Raw genomic sequence first — 25731 nt, forward strand, 5'->3', positions numbered from 1 at the left:
CTCTGCCCCCTGGGTGCAGGTGAGCTCCAGCAGTGATGGGTGTGAACTGGACATCTGCTGTGAGGGTCTTAAAATGATCTCTCGATCTCGATCTCTCTCTCTCTCTCTCTCTCTCTCTGTCTCTATACTGAAATAAATGGGGGGATATAATTATATAATTATAAAACAAATAAATACAAAATTATTCAGAATTAACTAATTCAAAGCTTAGTATAGAATTGACTGTATGGGTAACAAGGAACAATTATATAGAGTAACAATCACTGTGTTCCTCTAGACAGAAAGTGCTGGACATCGTAATATATATTTATAATAATAATAATAATAATAATAATAATAATAATAATAATTATTATTATTATTATTAGTAGTAGTAGTAGTAATATGTAATATATTATGTTATGCTGTCTGTAAAATAACAAAAGTCCAGATAGTCTAGACTATAGACAGCAAAATGTGCAAGTAAAAAGGTCTACTGTCAGAAGAAGATGTATAGACTGTATGGTTATCCCAAACGTACGCATTATTTCCAAATACTACCATTCCCACAATGCAACGCCAATCTGTGTTCGCGCATGCGAGTTGACGCCCTTGTATAGAGAAGCAGGTTGTGGAAGTTGTTGCTTACAGTTTAGCCGGTTAACAGTTAGTGTATGTAAAACACAGGTCTAGTTTGCAAAAATGGCAGCTAGATATGACAGAGCTATAACTGTTTTCTCTCCCGACGGTCATCTTTTTCAAGTAGAATATGCGCAAGAAGCCGTGAAGAAGGGCTCTACAGCTGTAAGTATTCCTGCTAGCTATGTAGCAAGCTAGTTAGCACGCTAGCTAACGTGTTCTCAGTAGCTCAGGTTAGCAGCGATGCTAACGTTTTAGTTAGCTAGAAGTCCGGGTAAACCCGTGAGATTCGGAGTGATTGTGAATATTTGTGTTTTGTCACCGAGTTAAAATGGCCAAATAACCGACTAAAACACGGCTAACACATTAGCTACATGGCGAATAAACGCCTCTTACTGGCTAACTAGCTTAGCTAACTAGCTAACGTTAGCATCGTTTGAATAAGTAAGCTGAGCGTGACTTGCATGTTGAGTTCAACGCTAGTTTTCATCCTACAAAACTCACCTCTGCGGTACCTTTACTACACTGGGTAGTGGTTTTGTGCTTGCAGGCGGAATAAGTAATGATAAATAAACTTTAACACGGAAAACTGAACATTATACACTCGGGACATTTATAATGCCATTGGACATCTGTATGGGTGTGTAGCTTCGTTAGGTTACAAGACAACGGGGAGGACTTGGGCTGTGCTGTACTGGCTAGATGTGATGTACCCCAACACCTGTGGAGGGCGACGTGGGATTACAACCTAGTTCTGACTTTTCAGATCCTCTTTGATTTTTCTTCAATTTGATGTTTCCTTCAGGTTGGAATCCGGGGAAAGGACATTGTTGTCCTGGGTGTAGAGAAAAAGTCAGTGGCAAAACTACAGGAGGAGAGGACTGTTCGGAAGATCTGCGCTCTGGATGAGCATGTGTGTATGGCGTTTGCAGGTAAAGGTTTCCACAGCTTGGCTGTGTTCTAGCAGAGCCTCTGAATGTACCAGAGCCATTCTGTCATACCCAGTCATTTGAGCCGGTGTATGTAATCCGATGAGCTGCTTGTTGGTTTTCATTATTCACTCTGTTCTTGTCCTATCATGTCAGATTGAGTTGTGAAAGGGAAGACAAGACCTTGTTGTCCTTGTTACATCCTTCTAAACATTAAAGCCATAACACGAATGTACCTGAAAACAAGAGTGTCTGTCCCGATTCTCTACAGGTCTCACAGCTGACGCAAGGATAGTCATCAATAGAGCAAGAGTGGAATGTCAGAGTCACAGGCTTACGGTGGAGGACCCTGTTACTGTTGAATACATCACTCGATACATTGCAACTCTTAAACAGGTACCACTTCTCACAAACCACACAGTTCACCACTACAGAAGGAAAGAAGAGTTATATTGGTTTGATGCATAGTCATTGCCATTTTTTAGAAAGGGCTTTAACTATTGGTAAAGTTTACCTGCAGCAAGATGAATGCCATCTGTTATTTTGCTATATAATTAATATGATTGTATTCCCTTGATTCCTCACTAGCGGTATACTCAGAGCAATGGCCGACGTCCCTTTGGCATCTCAGCCCTGATTGTGGGTTTCGACTATGATGGGACTCCTCGTCTGTATCAGACAGATCCTTCAGGAACATACCATGCTTGGAAGGTAAGAGAGGATAGGACTGTACCATTAACAGTGCTTACTGTTGGTCTGGTTATCTGTTACATGATGAAATAAGCAACTTTTCATTTATATTTGTGTCACCAGGCAAATGCGATTGGCCGCAGTGCTAAGACCGTGAGGGAGTTCCTGGAGAAGAACTACACAGATGAAGCCATTGCTAGTGACAACGACGCCATCAAGTTGGCCATTAAAGCCCTGCTGGAGGTAAACATCTTAAACATACAGTCAAATACGAATATTCTTTTTTCAAACAGAATGAAATGCGCCTGTATCTGTTGATACTGTTTAAATTCTTACGCAGGTTGTTCAGTCGGGTGGCAAGAACATTGAGCTGGCTGTCATCAGGAGAACCCAGCCCCTTAAGGTAGTCTATACTTAATAGTATTTGATGTGTTTTATTTTAAAGTGTTTTGGTTTACTAGGTTGGTTAAACTAGATGATTACATCAGTCCCACTACAGTTACAGCAACCTCAGAACTACTGAATTGAAGTTAATGTGCCAACAATCTGGAAGACCTCGATACTGCACAAGTTCTAACTTTGTTATTTTCTGTATAGGCTCTCCATTTCTACACACACTAGCCAGTTGTTAATGAAATGGGAAGATTTGAGTCATTAATTCCAAGCATATTAACCAGAGTAGACGGTAGTTGTGCTTCACAGACAGGTCCTAGTGTTAATAATAGTGCTGCGACCAGATCAGAACCCCCACACCTGTGCAGGGTTGCTCCGTAATCCCCACACCTGTGCAGGGTTGCTCCGTAATCCCCACACCTGTGCAGGGTTGCTCCGTAATCCCCACACCTGTGCAGGGTTGCTCCGTAATTCCCACACCTGTGCAGGGTTGCTCCGTAATCCCCACACCTGTGCAGGGTTGCTCCGTAATCCCCACACCTGTGCAGGGTTGCTCCGTAATCCCCACACCTGTGCAGGGTTGCTCCGTAATCCCCACACCTGAGCAGGGTTTCTCCGTAATCCCCACACCTGTGCAGGGTTGCTCCGTAATCCCCACACCTGTGCAGGGTTGCTCCGTAATCCCCACACCTGTGCAGGGTTGCGCCGTTCCAGCAGACACACTTTGAGCTGCAGTGCTACCTGTGTCAGGACGACGTTCATCCTGTGTGATACGTTTTTGGGAACTTGTTAACTTGTGAAAATAATGTGAACATGCTACATTGCTGAAAACCATTGAAATTTTGACACGATAGGAAACCGACTCGGTTTGGGTTGTTATCTCAGCATCTCTCCTGCACACTTAATAGAGATCTGGTATATTGCCTTTGAACGTTCCTGATACATATATGAGGTTTTCTCATCAAAACCATGGTGGAGCTGTGGTTTGGGTTGTTGTTGTTTGGGGAATTTTTTATGTCAGATTTTTACATTATATTTTTACAGGTATCATTCATAGATATTACAGATAAATAAAATGATAAAACCTTTTAACAAAAATGTTTAGAAGAGTAAAGCATAAAGTTTTCCCTTCCGTTTCTACACAGTGTCTGTTGGTGACATGATTGTCAGGTTTCAGTTGCTCCCCCTTTTTTTCCCCCAACTCTGAACTCTGATTTTCCTTTACTTTATAGTCAATTCATTTTTTAAAGAATAAACAAAACACTGTTGCTCATGGCTTCATGGTGGAGAATGGTGCTAAAATGTGTTTTTTTTTAATCTTGTTTAGCTCTCACTAGAAGGTGAATCGCCTGTTCCCACACACTGGCTTATCAGAATGACAGACTAACCCAGATTAACCCAGCTGCTATTATGTGATCTCAGACTAACCTGTCTAGTGTCACATGACCTATCTGCTAGTTCCAGGGTGTATTGTGACTATCGCCAGTCCAAAAATTTTTGTTGCTGATTTTGGCCTGATTTGTGATATATTGTGTCTGTTCAGTGCCATCTCGAATACTTAATGAAAAAAGAAACGCATTGTCTGATTTTCACTGTCCATCAGATTCTAGAGTCCAAGGAGATCGAGACATTGGTGGCTGAGATCGAGAAGGAGAAAGAAGAGGAAGCAGAGAAGAAGAAGCAAAAGAAATCTTCATAGGTCACGAGCACCCTCACGTTACTCCATCTCCCATTCTCCGTTAGTTTTGTTGATGTGGGCAGAAGCACTTGGCACGCAGCCATCAGGTTCCTCCACCCTGAACTCTCTTCTTTCCCCGTTAAGATATCCATCTTTTTTTCATAAATTCACTGGGACTGCTGCAGATAGAACTGAGCTTTAGTATTAACAGTATTTATCACCAATGTTTTGTCATGCATTTTTTCCTCCCCAAAAATGTTCTACACAGGTTTCCTGTACATGTAAAATGTGCTTTGGGGGTGAATACACACTTGAATTAAGTACAATAACTACACAAATGATGGTTTTTCTTCAGTATGTAGTTCCTGACTAAATACACAATTTGTGCTGTCTGGATTTCTACTATTATTGATGAATTTGTGAGGATGTGCTCAAAATGACAGGCCCTAATAAAGTATTTTGGTTTGTATTTTCTGATTGGATCTTTCGTCATTGCTATATACCGCTAGGTGGAAAGCACATTTTCCTTGATGTACGTTTTCATCGTTTTGGGTTTTAGGAAAGACCATCTAGACTTATACACATTTCTGTATAAAAGACAATAAGCCACTGTTATAAATGTTTGTCTTTGTATTCATGATCATACTTATTAATATGAGATAACTAGCCTTTTGTTTCTCTCTGTGACATCTCTTCAGTGGGCCGTAAACCCCAAGCGGTTTTGTTTTCTGTGTTTGATCTGGGTAGGGAACCGAAACAACCGACAAGAAACTCTAGCCAGTGTGAAGATGTGTTGAATAATGGATTAATTTAAACTTTCATGTCCAAAACAATTGTGACACCCCCTTGTTTAGTAAAAGTTTCATTAAGTGTTGATGCAGTGCTCAACAAAAAAATCTACAAAGGGGAGGAAACGCTGGGAAGAGGATTGTGATAGGACGTGAGATGGAACCAGAGAGCTTGTGTGGTATCTGGTGTGTTTCCATACACCCCCTCTCACAAACCATTTTCTGAGGTTGTGCAGTTAATTCTAATCTATCACAAAGCCAGTCTACGTGTTATTAAATTGTTCCTATTAAAAAAGGGTTCATGACTGGTTACAGCTTTATTGAGGTTTATATTTCGTAAAGAAAAAAAAGTTTATCTCTTTAATCTTGATTTAAGAAAAATGTGTTGTGATATCACTATGATATTGGCACAATAAGAACAAACCATTTCACAGTGCCACATAAGGTGGAGAGGCCTGCAGGATCACACCAGCACCTCTTGTAGTGGCCTGAACTCATCTAAAGTGATTTATTGCTGCAATAAATTGAGTTTACTCAAGTTAAGCATTGCTTGAACATGACTTGATGGGCTTGGGCACGACCACGATAGGCCAAAGTGAACAGTGGTCATTTGTGAAAGAGAATTTGTTTGTGTGTCATTTGTGGGTTACTGCAGGCCATGCACTTGAAAGGAGTTTTGGCTCGGCTGTGTACGTATCTGAACGTCTCACCAACACACAACTGTGGTGTGCAGATAGGACTGGGGCTCCTGTGGGCATGTACCGTAGCTGCACGTAGCTTCCAGCATTTCGTTTTCTGCTTATTCGGAGCTAATAGAATATTTTAAAATCCTCTGCCTTAGGCAGGCGCATTGAGAAAATAAGGAAGAGCAGGTAAGACCAGCTTCCAGATCGCCATTCCTACGAATCTTTACTCCTTGAAATGTGTAGAAATTCAGTATAGTTCCATAAAAAAAAAATCTTACATATTCTAAAAGGTACATTATGTCCATATTCATCAGTGGAAAAACAAAATACTCAATCTGCTTACACCATATAAACCCCAGTAGGAACCAGATTCCTCTATAAAAATCCCCTACAGTTATCTTATATTGGTTATCAAATTGCAGTTATTTATCCTATTGAACAGCGTTTGTGTATAAGGCAGATAATGCCATATCCGTTATTGGTTAATTTTGGCCTTGTTTTGTTGGTAAACTCCCAACTTCAAGTGAAGTTGTTCTGATGGCTGCTTCCTGTGACTTTTCCTATTGGTCATCTCATATTCCCTGAAGCAATATCCTGCTCCGATTGGTTGGCTGTGGCATCTTAGGTTGTATCATGCCTTGATTGGTCAGCCCTTTTGCATGCAGCAGTGGCCTATTCTGATTGGTTGGTGCAAGCCCCTGAGGCTGCACCCTGTTCTGAATGATCAGGGTTGATCTTTATGCCACTGCCTTGGAGCTTGTTTGAACACTCAAGTTCCATCTTCTCATTCATTTAGCAATGCAATTATTATAAAAAAAAATAGTAATTAAAGACTGCAAGTAACATTAGCAAGGTTGAATAATCATGAGGCAATAATTTTTTTTAAGTTGAAATGAAATTAAATTATTTTCCTCACAGTGCTCATACAAACCATGCATCTCAAAAAAACAAGTTTGCTTCTTCAGAATTTAATGAGAACTCTTCAGATTAATTTAGCAAGGTAGTGTGATTAGTCTCCATGACAAATGTCTATTTTTGCCAAACAATATCTTCAAGAAATAAGAGATCTTTAGGAAATTATGACAAATGGGAATAGAATAAATAATAAATTCCTCTTATGCAGAAATGATATATACCTCAAGGTAAGAAGTCATTTAACACAGTGCATCTATTGAAACTTGGACAGATGTGTTTGTGTGTGCGTGTTTATCGTAAGAAAGCATTATAGAGCAGGAGAGAGTGTTTAAGTGTCGGATCCTGCTCCATGCAGAAGACCAGATCTCGAAAAGTCACTCGCGTTGGAACTTTCTGACAAGTTCTCTGTGCATGTAAACCTAGCACCTGAGAGAGAGAGCGAGAGAGAGTTAAAGCTGACCAAGCCAGTCTCCCTTGTCCTGCTTCCTCCGACGTGATTGGCTGTGCTGGTGGTTCTGTACAGGACGCTTGCTCCACTCGAAAGATAAAAAAGTAAAATCCCCCGAGGTAGAGAAGATTCTAGACCATGTGGGTAATCTTGTTCAAAGGCTTATGGTTAATATCTGCAATGCAAACACGCACACACACTTTCCTTCATTATCATACCTTTCTGCCTAAAGGAAGCAGAATTAAACCACTAATTAAAAATGAATTAACCTAAACTAAATACACAAAGCTTAACTCTTTTGTTAAGTCACTCCTCCACACCCCCTCCCTCCCCAAACCAAGCTAATGATATCAACATTAAGAGAAAAACACACCACTTCCCTGCCCTTGAGATAATACATTCCCTTATTCATACATACATTTACATGTTGGGTGTACTGCTGTCTAGTATTAAATCATCTTAGGTTGGGTATTATATGGCATGGTCATTGTGGGGAAAGTGACAACTTCAGAGTAGATGAAGCACCTACATCAAACAAAAAGTGCTTAAGGTTTACAAAAACCATTATTAAAACCCTTGTGAAACAAATACACAAGTGAGCACGAATACACACTTGTACTTCAGTGGTAGCTGTAGAGAGTGCCTGACTTAAAATGAAATCAGCATCCCTCCAGGCTCTCAAACTACACTCAGAAAGCAAGCTCAGCACTGAGCCAAAAAGTAGATGCTGTGAAATGTACAAACGTTCCAAGCTCAGTCTCTACAACCTAGACCCCCCCCCCCCCCCCCATGCACACACATGGAGGTGGTTGTGTAAACATTTCGGTACCTGGTTTGCCGCAGGCCCAGGGGCCTCCAGAGGTTTCCTCTTACGGGGCCCTAGAGCTGCCAGAGCAGCCAAGTTAGCGTCTCTGTGCTGCATCTGAGCCAGTTCCAGCTGCTGCATCTGAGAGAGAGAAAGAGAGAGAAGGAGAGAAAGAAAGAGAGAAAAAGAAAGAGAGAGAGAGAAAGAGAGAGAGAGAGAAAGAGAGAGAGAGAGAGAGAGAGAGTTTTGAGAAGCCCTGAAAAAAAACACTGCCATAGGCAAAGGTCTACTTACTGGCTGCTGATGTTTGGAGAAGTTGGTTGGTTTTCAGCACTCAAGTTGATTCTGTACATTTACAAATTCATACAGCTATTGCGGTCAGTAGCCACACTAATAGAAAAGGAGCAAAATCCACTAGTGGGTCCTTTTACTGAACCCATGACTCTCTTCAGCTCTACATGCGCAAACCATCAAACTCTTCTTCACATTTTACAGTTTTAGCATTTGGCAAACGTTTTTATCCAGAGCAAGTTAGAATTTTCAAAATGATGTTATTTTATTGGTATAGAATAAAGCACTTCCCCAGATGGGGACTGAAGCACGACTCTCACAGGAGAGGCGACACCGTTGCCCTCTACACCACACCAGCCACATTTCACACTATAATGCAGCATGTTTCAGATCAGGAGGTCCTGCTCCCTGCTTGAGGGGAACACCACCCATAACCCAGTAGTAAAAATTACATGTAGAAAAACCCCAGCAACACTACAATGATAAAACTGTAAAATTGTACCAGCTCAGCATCTGGAAACAAGTCACTCATATCACAATCAGCAGTGATTCTGTGGTCAGCAATGACCAGTGATGAACAGGGTACAGGATGACCAACCATGTACATGGCCACAGTGTAGTTACAAGATGGGCCTTTCTAATAAAGCAGGTGATGTGTGTGTGTGTGAGAGAGAGAGATGTATATAATCTCTCACACACACACACACACACACACACACACACAGCTTCTACACTAACTTCATCAATCTATTTTTAGTCCATTGTACTGTAAAGAGTACATAGCCAAAACATAAAATGACTGTAGGTTTCAGAATAATCAAATCCATAACCAATCTTTGATTAGCCAATGGTGTCTTCCATGAACAGATCTATCACACACACACACACACACACACACACACACACACACACACACTGTAGAGGCCTTTCATTCTTTCTATAGCCTCAGGCTTCAATTTCTGCTCCAATTAAACTCAATTAAAATTAGCTCCCAATCAGAAAAACACTAGTCTCTAGGGTTTGTGGTATGTGTGTGGCACACATATGGTTAGATATAACCATTACACATGCCTTGGAGGCACCCAGCAGCTCAAACACAGGTAGAAAAAGAAACACCACACACACACACACCACACACACCTCTTTTGCTCTCTGTTTTAGCCGGATCTGTTCAGGATCTCCACTGCTGGAACGGCTCTGAAAGTAAAAGAAACAAGACACAGGATGACTGGACCCTTCTCTCCTTCACACACTCACACACACACGCGCACGCACGCACACGGCACGCATATACATATGTGCAGTCTCTACCTTAGCGATGCGCAGTAGCGTTTCTCTCTCCTCTTCTTCTCTCCTCCTCTTTTCCATTCTCTCGAGCTGCTCCAAAAACCTCACCTGAGATCGAACATCGTCTGTTTGGCTGTGTCGCCAGTCATCCTAATTACACACAAAACACCCACCACAAAAGACCGAACATTTAAAAGCACTTCGGGTGACTTCAGGTGTCTCCCAGACAAACCAACAGAGCGGATTCTTCAAACCCTCCGTCACTCACTGGTGGTGATGCACTAGATACGTATGACTGTGTCAAAGCGTGTGTGGTGTGGAGACTCAAGTTGGCGTGTACCCTGTAAGAGACATCACGATGCTGCGCTACAGCTGTGAGCTTCTCCAGCAGATCTCTGAGTCTCTCCTGCGTGGCTTCAGAGATCATGACAAGAACATCTGGATTCACCTCTACAACACCCAGAGAACCACCTACACACACACACACACACACACACACACACACGGTACATGGACTTGAAGGCATTCAAACGGCCCAAATGTGGCGAACCATCTTCTCATTGCTGCCTGGTGTTCCTGTACGTGACTGTTGTGCATGGTGAAAATACTGTTCAGCCCAGCATAAATAATCCAAGAGTAATTTACACATGTAAAACCAACTAAGGTTAAAGATGCACCGGTTTCAGGCTTCTCGAATGCATGCTTAGACAATCAGCAATGAAACGCTGGTCTATATGAAAGCTCGCTAGTTATCCCTGTATCCTACTCACATTACTGGTAATACATACTTATTATTCATGGTTTTTCCCTCCATTTATGGAAAGATTTTTTAATGACCAAATGTACGTACCACAGTATCACATTTCAGTTAGGGAACTGTGTGACTATTTTCCTACGGTGACATTTGCTGTATTCACCACATTTACACAGGGCCAGACAGGAAGTGTTGCTCTTTGTTATGCTTGCTCAGTAGACAGACATGTGCAAACACTCTGTGATCATCTTGTTTGGCCTTTCCTTCTGATGTAGGCCGAGTTCCTGCAAGGCCAACCCTGTCTCTTTCATTTCCACATACTTCATCGTTCCGTCTCCTCCGCCTCCTCCTCACAGCTCCCCTACCTCCCGGCTACTTTGCTCTACGTCTCTGCACCCCTCCCTGTTCCTGTGCTTATTTTGATCCGCACAGAGGAATGGATTCCTGCCACTCTGGCAACCCTGCGCTGGTCCACAGTCATTAGAATACTGATTAGGCAGAACAGCCTCGTCAAAAGATACTGCTGATCAAAGTAAGCCTCTCCCCTCTGTCTCTCAAAACAGCCCTTGACACAGAGGCAGGGGAGAGAGAGGGAGGGAGGGAGGGAGGGAGGGAGGGAGGGGGGGGAGAGAGAGGGGGAGAGAGAGGGAGGGAGGGAGGGGGGGAGAGAGAGGGAGGGAGGGAGGGAGGGCTACCCGGAGGAAAGCAAACACAGAAGCAGAGATTCACGGGGTTCATGTACACAAAGACGGGAGGCAAATTCCACCAGGCCAGCGGCGGAGATCTCCACGCGGAGGCGTGTGATGTCGGCGTTACCGATGCGTAGCGCCCTCTGCTGTAGGACGGCCACGTGCAGGAGGGGTTCGTCACGGCAGGAGCGCACCAGCGATCCCACCAGCTCAGAGCTGCAGGCGAGAATACGAGCGTTCTCCTCGCTCACATTCACCCCCGCCATGGAGGCCACGTCGTTGATGTCGTCATCGTCCCTAAAGACGGGAAGGCGCGAGAACAACGAGATCAAAAAGTACAGCGCGTCGAGAAAGGGAACGTGTTCGATTGAAGAGCCGTTCGCAGACGTCAGCGTATCTAGGTCTCGACAGACAGCTCGACGCAGAGCGGAGAAGAGCACAGTGTCGGCGTGGTTACCGGAAAGAGCTCGGGGTGGCGTCCTTGAAGCCGTGCGCATGCAGTGCTGGAGGTGGCCCACGGTAGGGGGCTTTAGAGGCCTGGAGGGAGCTGGGCCTCCCAGAAGCCCCTGCAAGAAAACACACACACACACACACACACACACACACTGCAGTGGAGAGGTCACCGTGTTCCAGCAGCTCCATGAACCCAGATGTAAAAGACTGGGCAACAGAGACCGCAAATAGATTAACACAAACCGGTTCCGTCTCAGACACTGCACAATTCATTTGTGTTAAAAATAAATAAATAAATGAAGGATGTGTGTGTGTGTGTGTGTGTGTGTGTGTGTGTGTGTGTGAGCTTGTGGGGGGGGGGTGGGGGGGGGGCGGTTGTTTCTACCTGGTTGCGGTGTACTGGCTTGAATGACCATCGGCTTGGTCTGTGTTCGGTTCTGCACAGACAGCAACACGCAGGGCGATGTTGTCGGGGGCTGTCCAACCACAATTCCTTTGGTTTGCTGTAAAACCTGACCAAGTAGATCAAGAGACCAAAGTTAAAAGGTTGAAATACCAATTATAGTACACTGAGCTCATATGGAATTACTGACTTATCTGATGCGAATATCAAAACCAGCTTCTACTTTACAAGTAAAGAGGGATATTTTTGATGTCTGTCAATGTTCAACGTTTGATGTATTTTTTTCTGCCTCTGTCAGACATTGGAAAAATGAGTCAGGACACTCTTGGAGATCCTCCGACCCAAAACAACGCACCAAACAGAATTTGGATATTAGATTATGAGAAATCAAATCACATTATATGAGAATGACAGCGTGAAGTGTGAGATAAGAGGAGATGATGGGAGACTGGTGGCTGTAAGTGAATTAGACTGAAGTGTAGGCGGCAGAGACTTAACCAGAGAATGAAGACAAATTGAGGAGAAAATGTCATAAAAATGAGTCACACTTCAGAAGGGGGGGGGGGGGGTCGCTCTCTCTCAAACACACAGGAGAACTCACGCAGAACTACTTGGTACTCGCATAGTCAGGAGGCATTATACTGGGAATAGCTGGTAACATTACGATGGACTAGTAACAGCTGTACATCTGTACATTTTATGGACACTTTATACCATCAGACTGGAACCCAACCCTCTGATTTTGGGAGGAGGGGAGAAGCCATCTGATATCTGAACGCTTTTTTTAACTGATGCTTATTAGTGTTTGTAGTAGATGTTGTTCACTCTATTCAAATAAATTCAGTTTTATTTGTATAGTGCATTTAGCAACTTGGGCTCAGATCATTAATTTGCCAAATGCAGTGCTAGTCTTCAGAAAAAGAAAAAAGGCAAAGTTTTAAAAAGGAAATTCAGCATCCTGAGAACAGTACTGTAAGATTTCACAATGACTCAATATAAAACACATGGTAGCAGAACACAAAGACCGCTTGATAACGCCTTTCAAGAATAGCCTTAAACTAATACTTGGACATGTACAGATTATACATTTTGAACTTGGACTGGGTACTGGTGCTTACCAGCTGAGGGGGCCTGCCTTGCACTCCAGCCCGAGGGGCCTGCGAGTTGGTGGAGTAGGAGCTGAGCTTCTGGGTGGTGCTGCTGGTGGTGGAGGTGGGCTTGGGCTGGTCACACTGCTGAATGAATAGCTGAGGGTTGGGGGTGAGCTGACGCACAGCAGGCAGGCTCCTCTGGACACAGGACATGCCATCTTTTCCCTGGAGAGTCCCTCTCTATAGCAAACGCATAGCCAAGACTAGCAAAGAGATCAAACCTTAAGAAAAGGGACCAGGTACGGCTGAGGGGAGGATTTGAGCTCCACGTAGAGTTTTTGGGTGAATTCTTCCGCATCCATTTGGCCATCCTCAAAGAGAGAGAACACGTTAGAGCTGGACCGTACCGTTGGCCGCAGAAACATGACTGCAATAACACAGCATGAGGTCACACCAGCAGGTCCTTGACCAGAGCGCGAACGTTCTGCGCCATGTTCCCGGAGCGGGTACCACTGGAGGCGAGCTTCATCAGTGTGACCAGGAAGTTTTTGCATTTCTTCACATTCTCCAGCGTTTCCTGTAGTGCGTACCAAACAAATGCGTTTCAGAACAGCAACTTAAATCCAAAATCTGTTCATGAACACCAGCGAAATTCACACGTGTGCCACACACACACACACAGCGAACTGTCTCCACAGAGGTCTCCACTCACCGCTGTGACAGTGATGGGTTCAGAAACTTTGCTCATGGTTGGTTTAATGGGAACATTGGGGTGGAGGTTTCGAGGGCCACTGCCAACAGGATGGACGGGTTGTGTCACCGATGGAGACAGGGACGACTTTCCAGCACACTGCAAACCAACAAAAGATCTCCAGTGTTTGTGCATCTCACATGTCAAAGACCAGATCTTCAGTGGTGCAAAACTAATGCTACCTTCACTGATGATGTACTGCTAACAGCAGTAGCGGAGATGGTCTTCGCCCCTGTGGAAACACTGATGGGAAGTTTCGGAGTGGCTTTACTGGTTCCTGTGGTGGGGATTGGCGCAGGGCCAGTGGTCCCTGAGGATGGTTTAATGATGGTATTCGCCATGGTGCTGGAGGGTTTGATTATGGAGGTCACCGTGGTGGGGGTGGACTTCAGGACAGCTGTTCCTACACTGGAGGCAGGTTTTATTAAGGTGGCCACAGTCGCAGACGAAGGTGGAAGAGACACTCTGATGATGGATGTGGCTGGGGCATTTCCCTGCGAATAGCACAATGTGTACTTATAATTAAACAAGACAACACATTAAACAAGATGTTTGTAAATAGAATAAGCAGAAGCCCTGTGGTCATTCTCAAAATGTAGTTACCATCAAGTACACTGAACAGCTATAACACCCGAAATGCACAATCGTGAACACACACATGTACACACACATACCTGCTGTGGTTTTAAAGCTGTAGTGACACCAGGCTGTTTGGGAACTAATCCACGAATCTGAGCCTGGGCCAGAGCTTGCTGGGATACCAACATCAACTGCCCATTGTCACTGCGAATTAAAACCATGCCTAGCCCCCCCCACAAAAAAACCCCAAAACCCCAATATTAAATTATAAGTCGATACGTACTGTGTCTGAAATAGCATCAATACGAACCTTGTGGAATGTGGAAGTTAGCAGGTAGTTGAATCGAGGTGGTCCGAGGTCCGTTGGTCACAGCTATAGTCTGGTGCGGAGTAGATGCCCTCGGTAATGTCACTATAGCTCCTCGCACTGCACCTGGGCCTCGGGTCTGGTTCGGGGTCACCTGCACACCAGCCACAGCAACCCTGTTAGCCTCTGGTAGCACTCTTGCCCCCACTGCCAGTGGGGTGGTGGGTCTGATAGCTGCGCGGCTCAGTACGATCTTTGGAGCAGGAGGCACGGAGGGAGACGTTGAGTTGACCGGCACCACGGCCTCCGCAGCCTTCGTCAGCACGGCGCAAGGTGCGTCAGGACAGGTAGGTTCCTCTTCACGTGCCTCGCTTGGCTGTAGCGCGGGACTGTTGTTTTCATCTGAAACCACGGACTGTCCGGTTACAGGAAGAGACGCGTGGGTGACCTGGGCACTAGGGGTTTGTCCTGCACCCTGTTCACCCGTCAGGTGAGTCCACAGGGACCGTGGGAGCTCGTCCGATCTCGATACTGACGCGTCTGGCTCGGGTTTGCAAGCAGCTCCGCTGCTGGGCGACTCACCTGGACTTTTTCCAGGTGACTTATCTCCCGTTTTTCTGAAGTCGATTGCGGTTTTGTTTGAAGACATGATACATCACTTGACTGTAATAGCGTCTACAAATCAACGTGTAAACGCGTAATGTCAAAATACGTTATTTGGAGCTTGTTTTAACGTGTCACATGAAGACGGATTTTGACGCGCTAACTAACAGCTTTCGGAAGGCGTTTTAAATGGCACACACGCCTCTTCTAAAATCAGCGGTGTTAGGAGCCACGTCTGCCCATCAGGTGCTAGAGTTTCCACTTAATGGCAGTTATTTCCAAAAGACTGTCAGTCATAAGATGAAAGAGTGGGCGTGAGGTGCAGCTGGTGTAAAGATAGCCCCAGCGCATTTAAAGCCTTGTTTTATACATACGGCTCTTGGACTTTTTTGGACCCACAGACCAGGAAAGATTTTTGTAGGTTTCTAAAAGTTATATTAGTCTACTTTTGCATTTGTGTCAAAGAGATCCGAATCTGCAAAACGAGTAATTACAGATACTTATTCGGCCATGCTGAAAATAACAGAAGACACGGAAAGGACCTAATTTGACTTTTAATTTTCATATTAACATCGAAAAATGTCGTCTGAGACTTGATATTTACTGAAGCAAATTAAAAAATCTGTTCGGCGTAGAATCTATGCAAAATATTGCTCAGTTGTGAGTGTTTGTAATATTTCATACGTCATATATGTCACACGATGTAACAGGAGCAGTTTAGAACGTGAGCGTCGTTACAGTTTCGTGGTTAGTGGTTACATGTATTAAGGTGCTCGGTGCTGCGTGTACCAAGGTGGTCTGTACTTCTGATACGTTTATTACTCGTGCCACATTGCTTTTAAAAAGATTATCAATGTGTTTTCAGGAAATGACAGAATCCATACATATTCTCCAGTTTTATTTTTAGGACGGACATGTATAAAAATCTTGACTCTGCCCTTGTATTAACTTTACAGTAGAAATATATCCCGGGCTTTATTTTATAACCCTTACATATTCGGAGACAGATATCATAATTTTAACAAATATCAAATATGCAAATATCTGATGACGGGCTTTACAGGCGTTTTACCTTAATCCACTTTTGTTTACATTTGCTTGGTTATTTTAAATTGATGTGGAGAAAATAACTTTGGAGAAACAAATTACATGACGCAGAAAATACCAACAGTCAAATCATTCTCAACAGCCCACACAATGTGTACATTTTTTCCACGATGTAAAAAGTAATGATTTTCATAATGTATTTGGCATCATAATCTATTTAGTTTAGTATGTGTGCATGTGTGATTAATTAGTGTTAGGTCTGTTCATGGAGGACATGCTACTGATAAATAATACAGTTTTTGAACAGTGTGAATGAGAAAGTGATCCTTTGATTGGGTTGAATTTATTTTGATGTCGCCAGTGAATTTTAGCAAACAGAAGTGGAAAAGTTTTAAAACAAACCTTTGCCTTGCCGTAATCTCATTTTTGATGCATGGAGGACTGTGCACGATTAAAGAAGTGGCCATCCAAAATACCAGGAAAAAAAAAACAACAACCTATTTTGTTTTTGAAATGTTGAGATCTTATGTGGTATGTAGTTGAAGGGCTGTAGCACACACAGCCCTGCAGCTGCAGGCCTCGTCTTCCAAAGGTCTTCCTTCCCTTTCTGGCTATTAATCCAGTGGCTCTTGTTTAATTCGGATGACGGAGGTCGTGACCCCACGCTGACCCCGCTTGACCTCTCTCCGCAGGACATACTCGCTGAACTGAGACGAATCCACTCCACCTCCACAGGAACCAGCAATTTCAAAACCTCTCTGTTGAAGTCGCTCCAGAACCTTACACACACACACACACACACACACACACATACACACACACACACACACACACACACACACACACACACACACAGAGTTCATCTTGTTTTCACATCTGCATTACACAGAACATTATCAGCAGCAATATAACCCAATGAATTAAAGACCCAATATGATTCTGAATAAAAGTCACTATTAAACTGTACATAAAAATGTGCACTGAAATTGTGAGAGACATAACATCACTCTCTCTCTCTGTCTCTCTCTCTCTCTCTCACACACACACACACACACACACACACACACACACACACACACACACACACACACACTCCTTTCTGTCTCCCAGATCTTCACAGGGCTGTGAGATAGTATATCCTTAGGCTATTCACCCTCTCTTTCCCTCTAACTCCTCCTTTCTCTCCTTTACCTCCATCTCTCAGTCTCTGCTCTTTTACACACCCCCTTGTTTCTGTCTCCTCTCTCTCTCAGCTGCATGTTTATCTCTACAACCTCTCGTCTCTGTTCTCACTTTCTCTCACTGTCTTTGGCTATTCCTACATGCTCCATTAGTTTGGCTGCAGGCGCCAGGGGGCCACAGGATTTAATAACCAAATGGGATTAAACACCCATCACAAACACAAACACAAACACAAACACACACACACACACACACACACACACACACACACACACACACACACACACACACACAGTGTGTGAAATCTAACATACTTTAATTGGCCTTAGACTGAGGTTTGTACTGTACTGTACTGTAGTAACCACTGTGAGTCCTACAAAAACTTGGGTCACTTGGGATATCTTACCACAGTCGGTGCAAATGCACCTCAGCTCTGTATATCATTAGGTAAGTCAACTGCAACTGCTGCATTCAGTAAAGTGGAGAATGTAGCGTAGTGCATGTGTAGCATGTGTTGGAACTGTGCGGTCTGTCAGTGCTGTGTGCAGCGTGTGCAGTGACCTACCTGTACAGAGTTGAGGTGGCAGTATCCGTTCAGAGGGAAGCGGATGACGTGAGTGGAGTCGTGGTTCCACCCCGCGTTGACCGAGTTGCACATGACATCGCCGATCTCGGGGAAGATGTCCTCGATGAGCGCCTTGTCGCCGCTTAGCGAGATCCTCTCTCCCAGCTCAGGAGCTACACGCACCACCACACACTCGCATGGCCGGGCCACGCAACCAGAATCACGCTCGCAACGCCAGCGCTCCAGCTCGGCCTGCAGCGGCTGCAACTGGAAATACCGTGCCTCCTCGTACAGCAGAGAGTAGTCCTGCACACACACACACACACACACACACACACACACACACACACACAAACACAGGTGCCAAACACACACGTGCACACATGAACACACAAACAAAACGTGAAAAAGCAGGTCCGACTACTTCCTGTAATGCGGTGTGAGCCAATTATAGTTTATTGGAAACTGGCTGGAAGTAAAACCCGGAGTGGGATCTAGGCCGCCGGATGGAGCTCACCTTAAAGTCGTCAGGGATGAGCAGTTTGGAGGTCCTGAGGAAGTTGAGGATGTAGCGAAACATATGGCCATCGCGGTCGATGAAGTAGTGCTGCTTCAGACTGTCCAGCACGATGGGCTCGGTGCCGTCAAACAGACGTCCGATCCTGAGAGGTGGAGCAGGGCAGGAAGACCGCGGGGCTCAGCACTGAGATCTCTGCAGCCAGACTGTTTACTGAACTGGTGTATTAAGCGCATTTTAAAAATCTCGCAGATGGGTTTTTTTTCTCAGATGAACACACACATTGGAGTTTGCCGCGTGAGGGAGCTACCAGCCACCGTGCGAGTGTGTGCATCTGTGTGCTGGTGATATTTGTCTTTTAACAGCAGGCAAGCTTGACAAGACTGCTCATTCTCCACAGATGCCATGGAGCTCCCTTAAGCCCATGGGAGTGTGTGCATGGGCACACACACACACCTCTGTGTCATTATCAGGCATCAGCGTCACAGTGGGCAGCCCGTGTTGCGTCTGCCGCTGCAGATGGTATGGTTGTGTGGTTGCTGCATGCCTGAGCTGACACCATCGCCACAACCATGAGGTGTGTGATGTCATAGCCAGAGGTGGGATGGCCCAGGGCTGCAGGCATCACTCATGGCTTCTGACAACAGCTCGTTAGCCCCACGCCCATCTCCACACCGTCTGAGAACACTGAGGTGCAGCAGTAAGTGCTGTGAGGGCCGAGGAAGCCAGGCTTGCCGTGCGGGAGCAGTGTCCTGCTGGAGGCTCTAACCATTCTGAGATGCAGTGGGAGTACAGGAGTCACCATGAGATTTCATGAAATTCTTTCTTTAGCTCAGTCTTACACTTACTTCTGGCACTGTCTCGGACACCATGAAATGCAGTAGATTAGATTTAGTGTGTCTCCTTGAGACCGGCATAGATTCTGTAAGACTCTCTGAGAGAGAAAGATTGCGTGAGACTATGAGACTATGTCTGAGACTCTTAAGTTTGTGAGTTAGTAAAACTGTATGAAACTGTAATGTTGTATGAACCTGGATGAATCAATTTAAGACACATGAGACTGTTTGAGACTGTTTGAGACTGTCTGAGATAGTGTGAGAGAGAGACTTGGTGAGTGACAGTGGGATACTGTGCTGGCTGGGGAATCATTGCTGTGGGCTCCTCTCTGCCTTTCGTCTCATCTTTGACTCAGTCAGCAGCCACGAGACATTAATGCTTCCTGGCACTGCAGAATTATACCGGTCAGCAAGCTAATGAGCACAGACAAGACAGAAAGACGGACACACACCAGCTCATCCAGCGAGGTAAAGGACAAAGGGCCTCACACATGAAGCACACATGCAAAACCAAGCCAGCAAGACATCTGTTGTAGAAAACCAACAGAAGAAGCAATTACAGGTGACAGACGTGTTGGGCAAGACAAAGAGATGGAACAAAGATCACCGATGGCAGGACTAGCTAGAAAACACAGAAATGGCATATGGAGTCTTACACAAGTCCAAGAATACACTGCTCTGAACAGCTCAGACTAGAGTTTGCTAGTTTGCTAGCTGGAATGCTGGTAGTCTTTCATTATTAATAGAGTTGTACTCTGAGATGTGTGTTGTTACCTGGATTCTGGGTATTTGGTGAGAGTGGCCAGGCTGCTGGTGTACATGTGTCCGCCCACGTCGATGTGCACCGGTGCGTTGGCCTTGGTGAGCTGAGCGGGAGTCGGGATGCCAGCCGTGCCCAGCGGGGAGGCAGGTGACGGCGCCAAGAGCGGCCGGGTCGACATGGCCACACTACTGCTGCGGTGCTCCTGACACCACACACACACACACACACACACAAAACAATAATCTGCATGTGGATTTGAGTGTTTTTATAATTATTTGGCAAGGATAGTTGATCTGAAACATTGTAGTGTCCTGGGCACAGGCTGAGAAAAAGAGCTGGTTGATAATTAAGTGGAGATGACACACACCTTCTTGCACACAGTGCCTGTGCTTATATGTGTAGGTATGAGAGTAGAGAGAGAGAGAGAGAGAGAGAGAGAGAGAGAGAGAGAGAGAGAGAGAGAGAGAGAGAGAGAGAGAGAGACAGTTGGACAGTCAGGCCCTGGGGGCAGAAAACATATCCCTGTGGGACTGCAGTGAATGTTCAGTCCCCTTAATGGCTTGTGTGACCATGTGACGAGAGGACAGTGCTGAATTTAGGCCACAGCACTGCCAAACAAGAGAGGTGAAAATGACTTTTAAAAAAGGTCCATCCACATCCAGGCACGACCCAAACAACAGCACAACATTCACTCCACCTTCTATTTGTATCACTAGTTCAGCAGTGATCTCACTAATGGTCAGTACATTTGCTGTCTCTAATTTTTGCTATCAGCAGGTAATTACAGGCGTTATTGTGCTTGTGCTATAATCATCCTCATTAGTATGTGTGAGGACGGTGTGGCTTTGTCTCAGATAATATCTGCTCGTGTTGTGAGGAAGCTGTTGGCTAAATCTCAGTGGTCAGCATTTGCCGAAGCCCAGTGCAACAGCCGTGGGCTATCTCACTCTTCTAAAGCACAAAAAAGCAAACAAACCACGAAACATAAGCGCTGTTAGTGTAGCCACACATCAGCGCCCATTTAGCTGTGAGCACAGTAATCTTATCTGAGCCTGACCGTCTCTGAAGATGAACCATGCAGAGAAGACAAATTCTACGAGCTTGCTTCTGTACCGGCCTGAAAAATAAGCATTACGTCTCAGTAGTCATGCACACCGTGTGCTAAAGCAGCACGCTGTCAGGCTGCCATAGCACAGCACTGATAAATAAACTGCAAAACAGGCTGTACAGAGAACGCCATTTGGATGCAACTCATATAGCTATGGGCAAAAGCACTGTGGGCCAGGGATGCATTTTCGAGCCTTTGATAAACTTCCTGCCATATTAGAGGAGTTTTTAATGATCTGTTTGGATTAATATCATACTGTTTTATAGTGTGTTTTTGTTTGAAATCATATTGCTTGGAGCTCTGGGATATGCTAAGTGCACAAATCAAATTAGTATTTTAGGACCTTTATCTAGATATGCTTTTTGACCATATACAGATTTGCATGTGTGTGCTCTTCTATGTGGTTTTGTAAACAAACAAACAAAAAATATACACATGAACATACATGCACAAACACATACACTCATTCATGTATACACTCACCGGGTACTTTATTAGGTACACCTTGCTAGTACCGGGTTGCCTCCAGAACTGCCTCCTTCGTGGCATATATTAAACAAGGTACTGGAAACATTCCTCAGAGAGTCTGGCCCATATTGACATGATAGCATCACACAGATTTGTCGGCTGCACATAAATGATGCAACTCTCCCGTTCCACCACATCCCAAAGGTGCTTTATTGGATTGAGATCTGGTGACTGTGGAGGCCATTTGAGTACAGTGAACTCACTGTCGAGTTCAAGAAACCAGTCTGAGATGATTCGCGCTTTATAACATGCCGCGTTATCCTGCTGGAAGTAGCCATCAGACGATGGGTATATTGTGGTCATAAAGGGATGGACATGGTCAGCAACAATACTCAGGTAGGCTGTGGCATTGACATGATGCTCAATTGGTATCAATGGGCTCAAAGCGTTCCAGAAAAATATCCCCCACACCATTGCACCACCACCAACCTGAACCGTCGATACACAGCAGAAATTGAGACTCATCAGACCAGGTAATGTTTTTCCAATCTTCTATTGTCCAATTTTGGTGAGCCTGTATAAATTGTAGCCTCAGTTTTTGTTCTTAGCTGACAGGAGTGGCACCCGGTGTGGTCTTTTGCTGCTGTAGCTCATCCGCCTCAATCCGCCTGAATGTTGTGCATTCAGAGATGCTCTTCTGCATGCCTCGGTTGTAACGACTGGTTATTGGAGTTACTGTTGCCATTCTATCAGCTCGAACCAGTCTGGCCATTCTCCTCTGACCTCTGGCATCAACAAGGCATTTGCGCCCACAATGCTGCTCGGTGGATATTTTCTCTTTTTCGGACCATTCTCTGTAAACTCTAGAGATGGTTGTGCGTGAAAATCCCAGTAGATCAGCAGTTTCTGAAATACTCAGACCAGCCCGTCTGGCACCAACAACCATGCCACGTTCAAAGTCACTTAAATCACCTTTGTTCCTCATTCTAATGCTCTGTTTGAACTGCAGCAGATCGTCTTGGCCATGTCTACATGTGATTGGCTGATTTGACAGGTGTACCTAATAAAGTGGCAGGTGAGTGTATGTGCACACACTGTATATGCCCATGAGTGGTTGTTGTGAGAGTTGTGCTCACTTGTCTGTTGCTGATGTAATAGGTCTCTTCCACCAGTTCAACTGGGTGATTTTCGCCTATTTCCTCCAGTACACGACTCCCTTTTAACCCCACCCATTGCCCTTTAACCCCACAGGACCACAGACTACCTCTGCATGCTTGACCATGTCACATGAACGTGTTTGATTGTTGAGTACTGTACCCTCACAGAACTCCGGTCACAGACAGAACATGGTGCAGCTGGGACTCAAACCTGGATCCTAGTGAAAGAACACATGCTTTTAGCTGGTGTAACTCCAGCCTTATTACTATGGTAGTCATTATAATTAAAACATACAGATGGGGTGGTTTGTACACAAGCTTTAAATTTACACTAGGAATATGAACAGACTGTGATAACCATGTTGTGTGTGTGTGAGAGAGAGAGAGAGAGAGAGAGGAGAGAGAGAGAGAGAGAGAGAGAGAGAGAGAGAGAGAGAGAGAGAGAGAGAGAGAGAGAGAGAGAGAGAGAGAGAGAGAGAGGGCAGTGGGAAGAAGCAATCTGTTGTATTACTGTAAAGCTTCTTTCTGCTGCAGTGTCCTGTGTGCTAGGGACCATATGTCTTTTCCTCATATTGTGACTTATCCCATTCAAGCCACATGAACAGTCCAGACCTGTAGGTGGGTTTTGAACCAGGACTGAAGTGAGTCCAGGCGGGATTTAAGGAAAACTCAGGAAGAATGTAACATTGAAATATAGCCCACTGCCCAACTTCTAATGTCTCACATACCTTCAGACAAAAATTAAATGATATTTGGAGATTGGTCAAAATTTATGCAGATAAAAAGAATTAAGTGGATTTGGGAAAAATGCATTTACCACAAATTAATATATTGATGGAGCCCAAAATCACTTTGAAACAGTGCTTATGCGTTATTGCCTGTTTATTGCCTATTTATAGCCCGTTTAGACCATTATGGAACTTTCCCTCTTCACGAGACCACCACTGAAGGCATTTTAACTTGTTATTACCTGCGCTGGCAACACAAGCGCGGGGTCTCCGTTGTGCTCGTGCGGGGGTGACAGCAGGCGGGTCAGTCCTAAGCGTGATCACTACCGGAGGGTCTGTGCGCTCTGCGGGTGCACGAACGCACAGTCTTTTTGGAGAGGCGTCAGGCCCCGGTCCAGTGACGTTTACCGGACTGATTTGTGTCCGCGGGCGCTTGCACAGTTTATGCGGCTTGAGGTCCGGCGTGTCCTCGGAACTCCGCACGTAAGGGAGCACGAGCTGGAAATGATGCTGCTGTTGGCTTCCGTTGACCGTTTCCGGGGCGGCATGCAGAGGCGCTAACTTTGACCCGATGCCCGCGATGCTGTTGAGTGTTGCTATGGAGACGGCGCCAATGCAGTGGTTGGTGTAGGTTTTTGACAGCTTGGCAGCCCGCGAGAGCATCTGCATCCTCGTGCCGAGCAGGTTTTTGCCGATCGCTTTGTTTTCGTACCAGGTCGTGTCCCTCTCGCTGCAGTGGTCGCGCGGACGCTGAAAAAAAGCCTTGCACAAAGGATTGCGCTTGGAGAGGTACTTCACGAAGCTTGCGTAAGGGCAAAACTCCGTGCCCGTCTCATACATGCGGGGGAGGCTGTCGTCGTCCGTGTCCGTTCTTTTCTTAGTCCAGGACGCGGAGCGAGATTTGTGATAGGGTCCGAGCGCCTTAAAGTACACAAACTTTCTGCCGTCCTCATCTATGGCGAGCCCAAACGAGTCTTCCTCCAGCTCGCGCTGATTCTCCCGTCCCCGCGTGCAAAAGTACATGCACGTCTCGAACCACACTTTGTTCAGCAGCCCGAAAGGAGAGCTCGCGCCGAACACGGCCGATGTGTAGAGTCTCCGCAGGTCCGCGCGCGTGATCGCCTGTTTCTGCACCACGGGACCGGCGCCCTGCTCCTCCAGCTTGCGGATAACCGCGGCGAGCGCGAGGTTGGCGCTGCGCAGCTCGGGGTCCTTGGTGAGGTCCAGCGTGCGACAGTACGGGGGTTCGTTCAGGTAGCGGTTAAGGGAGCTCCGGATGCTGATGAGAGAGGATTTACTATATAACTGGCCGCTTTTGGAGCGCGCCTCCGAGTAGAAGGAGCGCAGGACCTTGCACAGCGCGTGTTTGTCCATGCTCTCAAAGTCCGTACTTTGAGCTTTCTCGCTCAGGTATTCCCTGAAGATTCGGACCGCGTACCGTGTGGCCAAACGCGTGTTCTCGCTCAGCCTGGACCGGTCCGAGGGGGAGCGACGCATGTCTCCCTCGTTATCCGAGTCCAGAGCTGCGAGAAGGAGCGGGTCTCCTGCCACCGAGTCCAGCTCGTCCCCGCAGCGCTGGTCCGTACTCCGCATAAGGACCGCTTCCCTGGTCTCCACGGTGGCGCAGCTTTGGGGCTCCCCACTCTCCTCCCAGCCTAGCTCGGCTTCTTCCTCAGACTCTTCCCCCTCTTCGCCCGTGATCTGGATCTCCTGTATCTCTCCCTCCTCCCCCTCTTCTCCCTCACCTTCGTCCCTCTCTCTTTCCCCTGACACAGGGCTCGTCTCATCGCTACAGCAGCGGTCCCCGCTGCCAGGCATTCTCGCCATATTGCAGTCTGAGAGTGTATGAGTCCCGGGGCAGTGCGCATGCGCTATATTGGACCGCAGAGCTGAGAGCTTTTTTGTGTGTTTTAGTGACCTTCAGCTACGAACTCAGGCACGCGCTCTTAAAGGTGCAGCGAGAAGGTAGTGAGTATTTCCAAAATTAAATCTATCCCATAATATCTCTCTCACACCCCCCACCATCCACACACGCAAACTCACGTGAATATACACAATGAATAAAAAATATTGGACCCTTTTATGTTTCAACAAACATAATGCACCAATCTCTGAAATACCTGCACACACACACACACACACACACACGCGCGCGCGCGCACACACACACACACACACACACACACACACACACACACACAC

At 45.6% G+C, this 25731-nt stretch overlaps 3 protein-coding genes across 5 annotated transcripts; 1 reads left to right on the top strand and 2 right to left on the bottom strand.

Annotated features, from left to right (window-relative positions):
• The first annotated feature begins 555 nt into the window (after window positions 1-555).
• Window positions 556-4777, top strand: psma8 (proteasome 20S subunit alpha 8). Its single transcript, XM_077016981.1, has 7 exons — window positions 556-783; window positions 1424-1550; window positions 1819-1943; window positions 2136-2258; window positions 2361-2480; window positions 2578-2640; window positions 4234-4777. The coding sequence occupies exons 1-7, from the start codon at window positions 682-684 to the stop codon at window positions 4327-4329; spliced, it is 756 nt and encodes a 251-aa protein (XP_076873096.1). The 5' UTR covers window positions 556-681; the 3' UTR covers window positions 4330-4777.
• Window positions 4778-6763: 1986 nt separating this feature from the next.
• taf4b (TAF4B RNA polymerase II, TATA box binding protein (TBP)-associated factor) lies at window positions 6764-15326 on the bottom strand. Of its 3 annotated transcripts, XM_077016197.1 has the most exons (16): window positions 15138-15273; window positions 14559-14709; window positions 14344-14471; window positions 13852-14163; window positions 13631-13768; window positions 13373-13495; window positions 13200-13289; window positions 12946-13116; window positions 11810-11936; window positions 11429-11537; window positions 11099-11268; window positions 9869-9999; window positions 9553-9678; window positions 9382-9438; window positions 7975-8091; window positions 6764-7123 (listed from the first exon to the last, which is right to left on the bottom strand). In XM_077016197.1, exons 3-16 carry the CDS (start codon window positions 14467-14469, stop codon window positions 6989-6991), a joined length of 1932 nt encoding a protein of 643 aa, XP_076872312.1. In that variant the 5' UTR covers window positions 14470-14471; window positions 14559-14709; window positions 15138-15273; the 3' UTR covers window positions 6764-6988. The 3 variants fall into 3 exon arrangements, with proteins under 3 accessions (XP_076872312.1, XP_076872310.1, XP_076872311.1); XM_077016195.1 differs by having other exon boundaries at window positions 14559-15326; XM_077016196.1 differs by lacking the exon at window positions 6764-7123 and adding an exon at window positions 7137-7320 and having other exon boundaries at window positions 14559-15326.
• A 371-nt stretch (window positions 15327-15697) lies between these two features.
• Window positions 15698-25432, bottom strand: kctd1 (potassium channel tetramerization domain containing 1). The gene is made up of 6 exons (XM_077018220.1): window positions 23772-25432; window positions 21121-21185; window positions 20080-20270; window positions 18470-18614; window positions 17953-18258; window positions 15698-16984 (listed from the first exon to the last, which is right to left on the bottom strand). Exons 1-6 carry the CDS (start codon window positions 25354-25356, stop codon window positions 16820-16822), a joined length of 2457 nt encoding a protein of 818 aa, XP_076874335.1. The 5' UTR covers window positions 25357-25432; the 3' UTR covers window positions 15698-16819.
• Window positions 25433-25731: the final 299 nt, after the last annotated feature.

The sequence above is a fragment of the Brachyhypopomus gauderio genome, chromosome 9 (assembly GCF_052324685.1).
Source record: "Brachyhypopomus gauderio isolate BG-103 chromosome 9, BGAUD_0.2, whole genome shotgun sequence".
Classification (NCBI taxonomy): domain Eukaryota; kingdom Metazoa; phylum Chordata; class Actinopteri; order Gymnotiformes; family Hypopomidae; genus Brachyhypopomus; species Brachyhypopomus gauderio.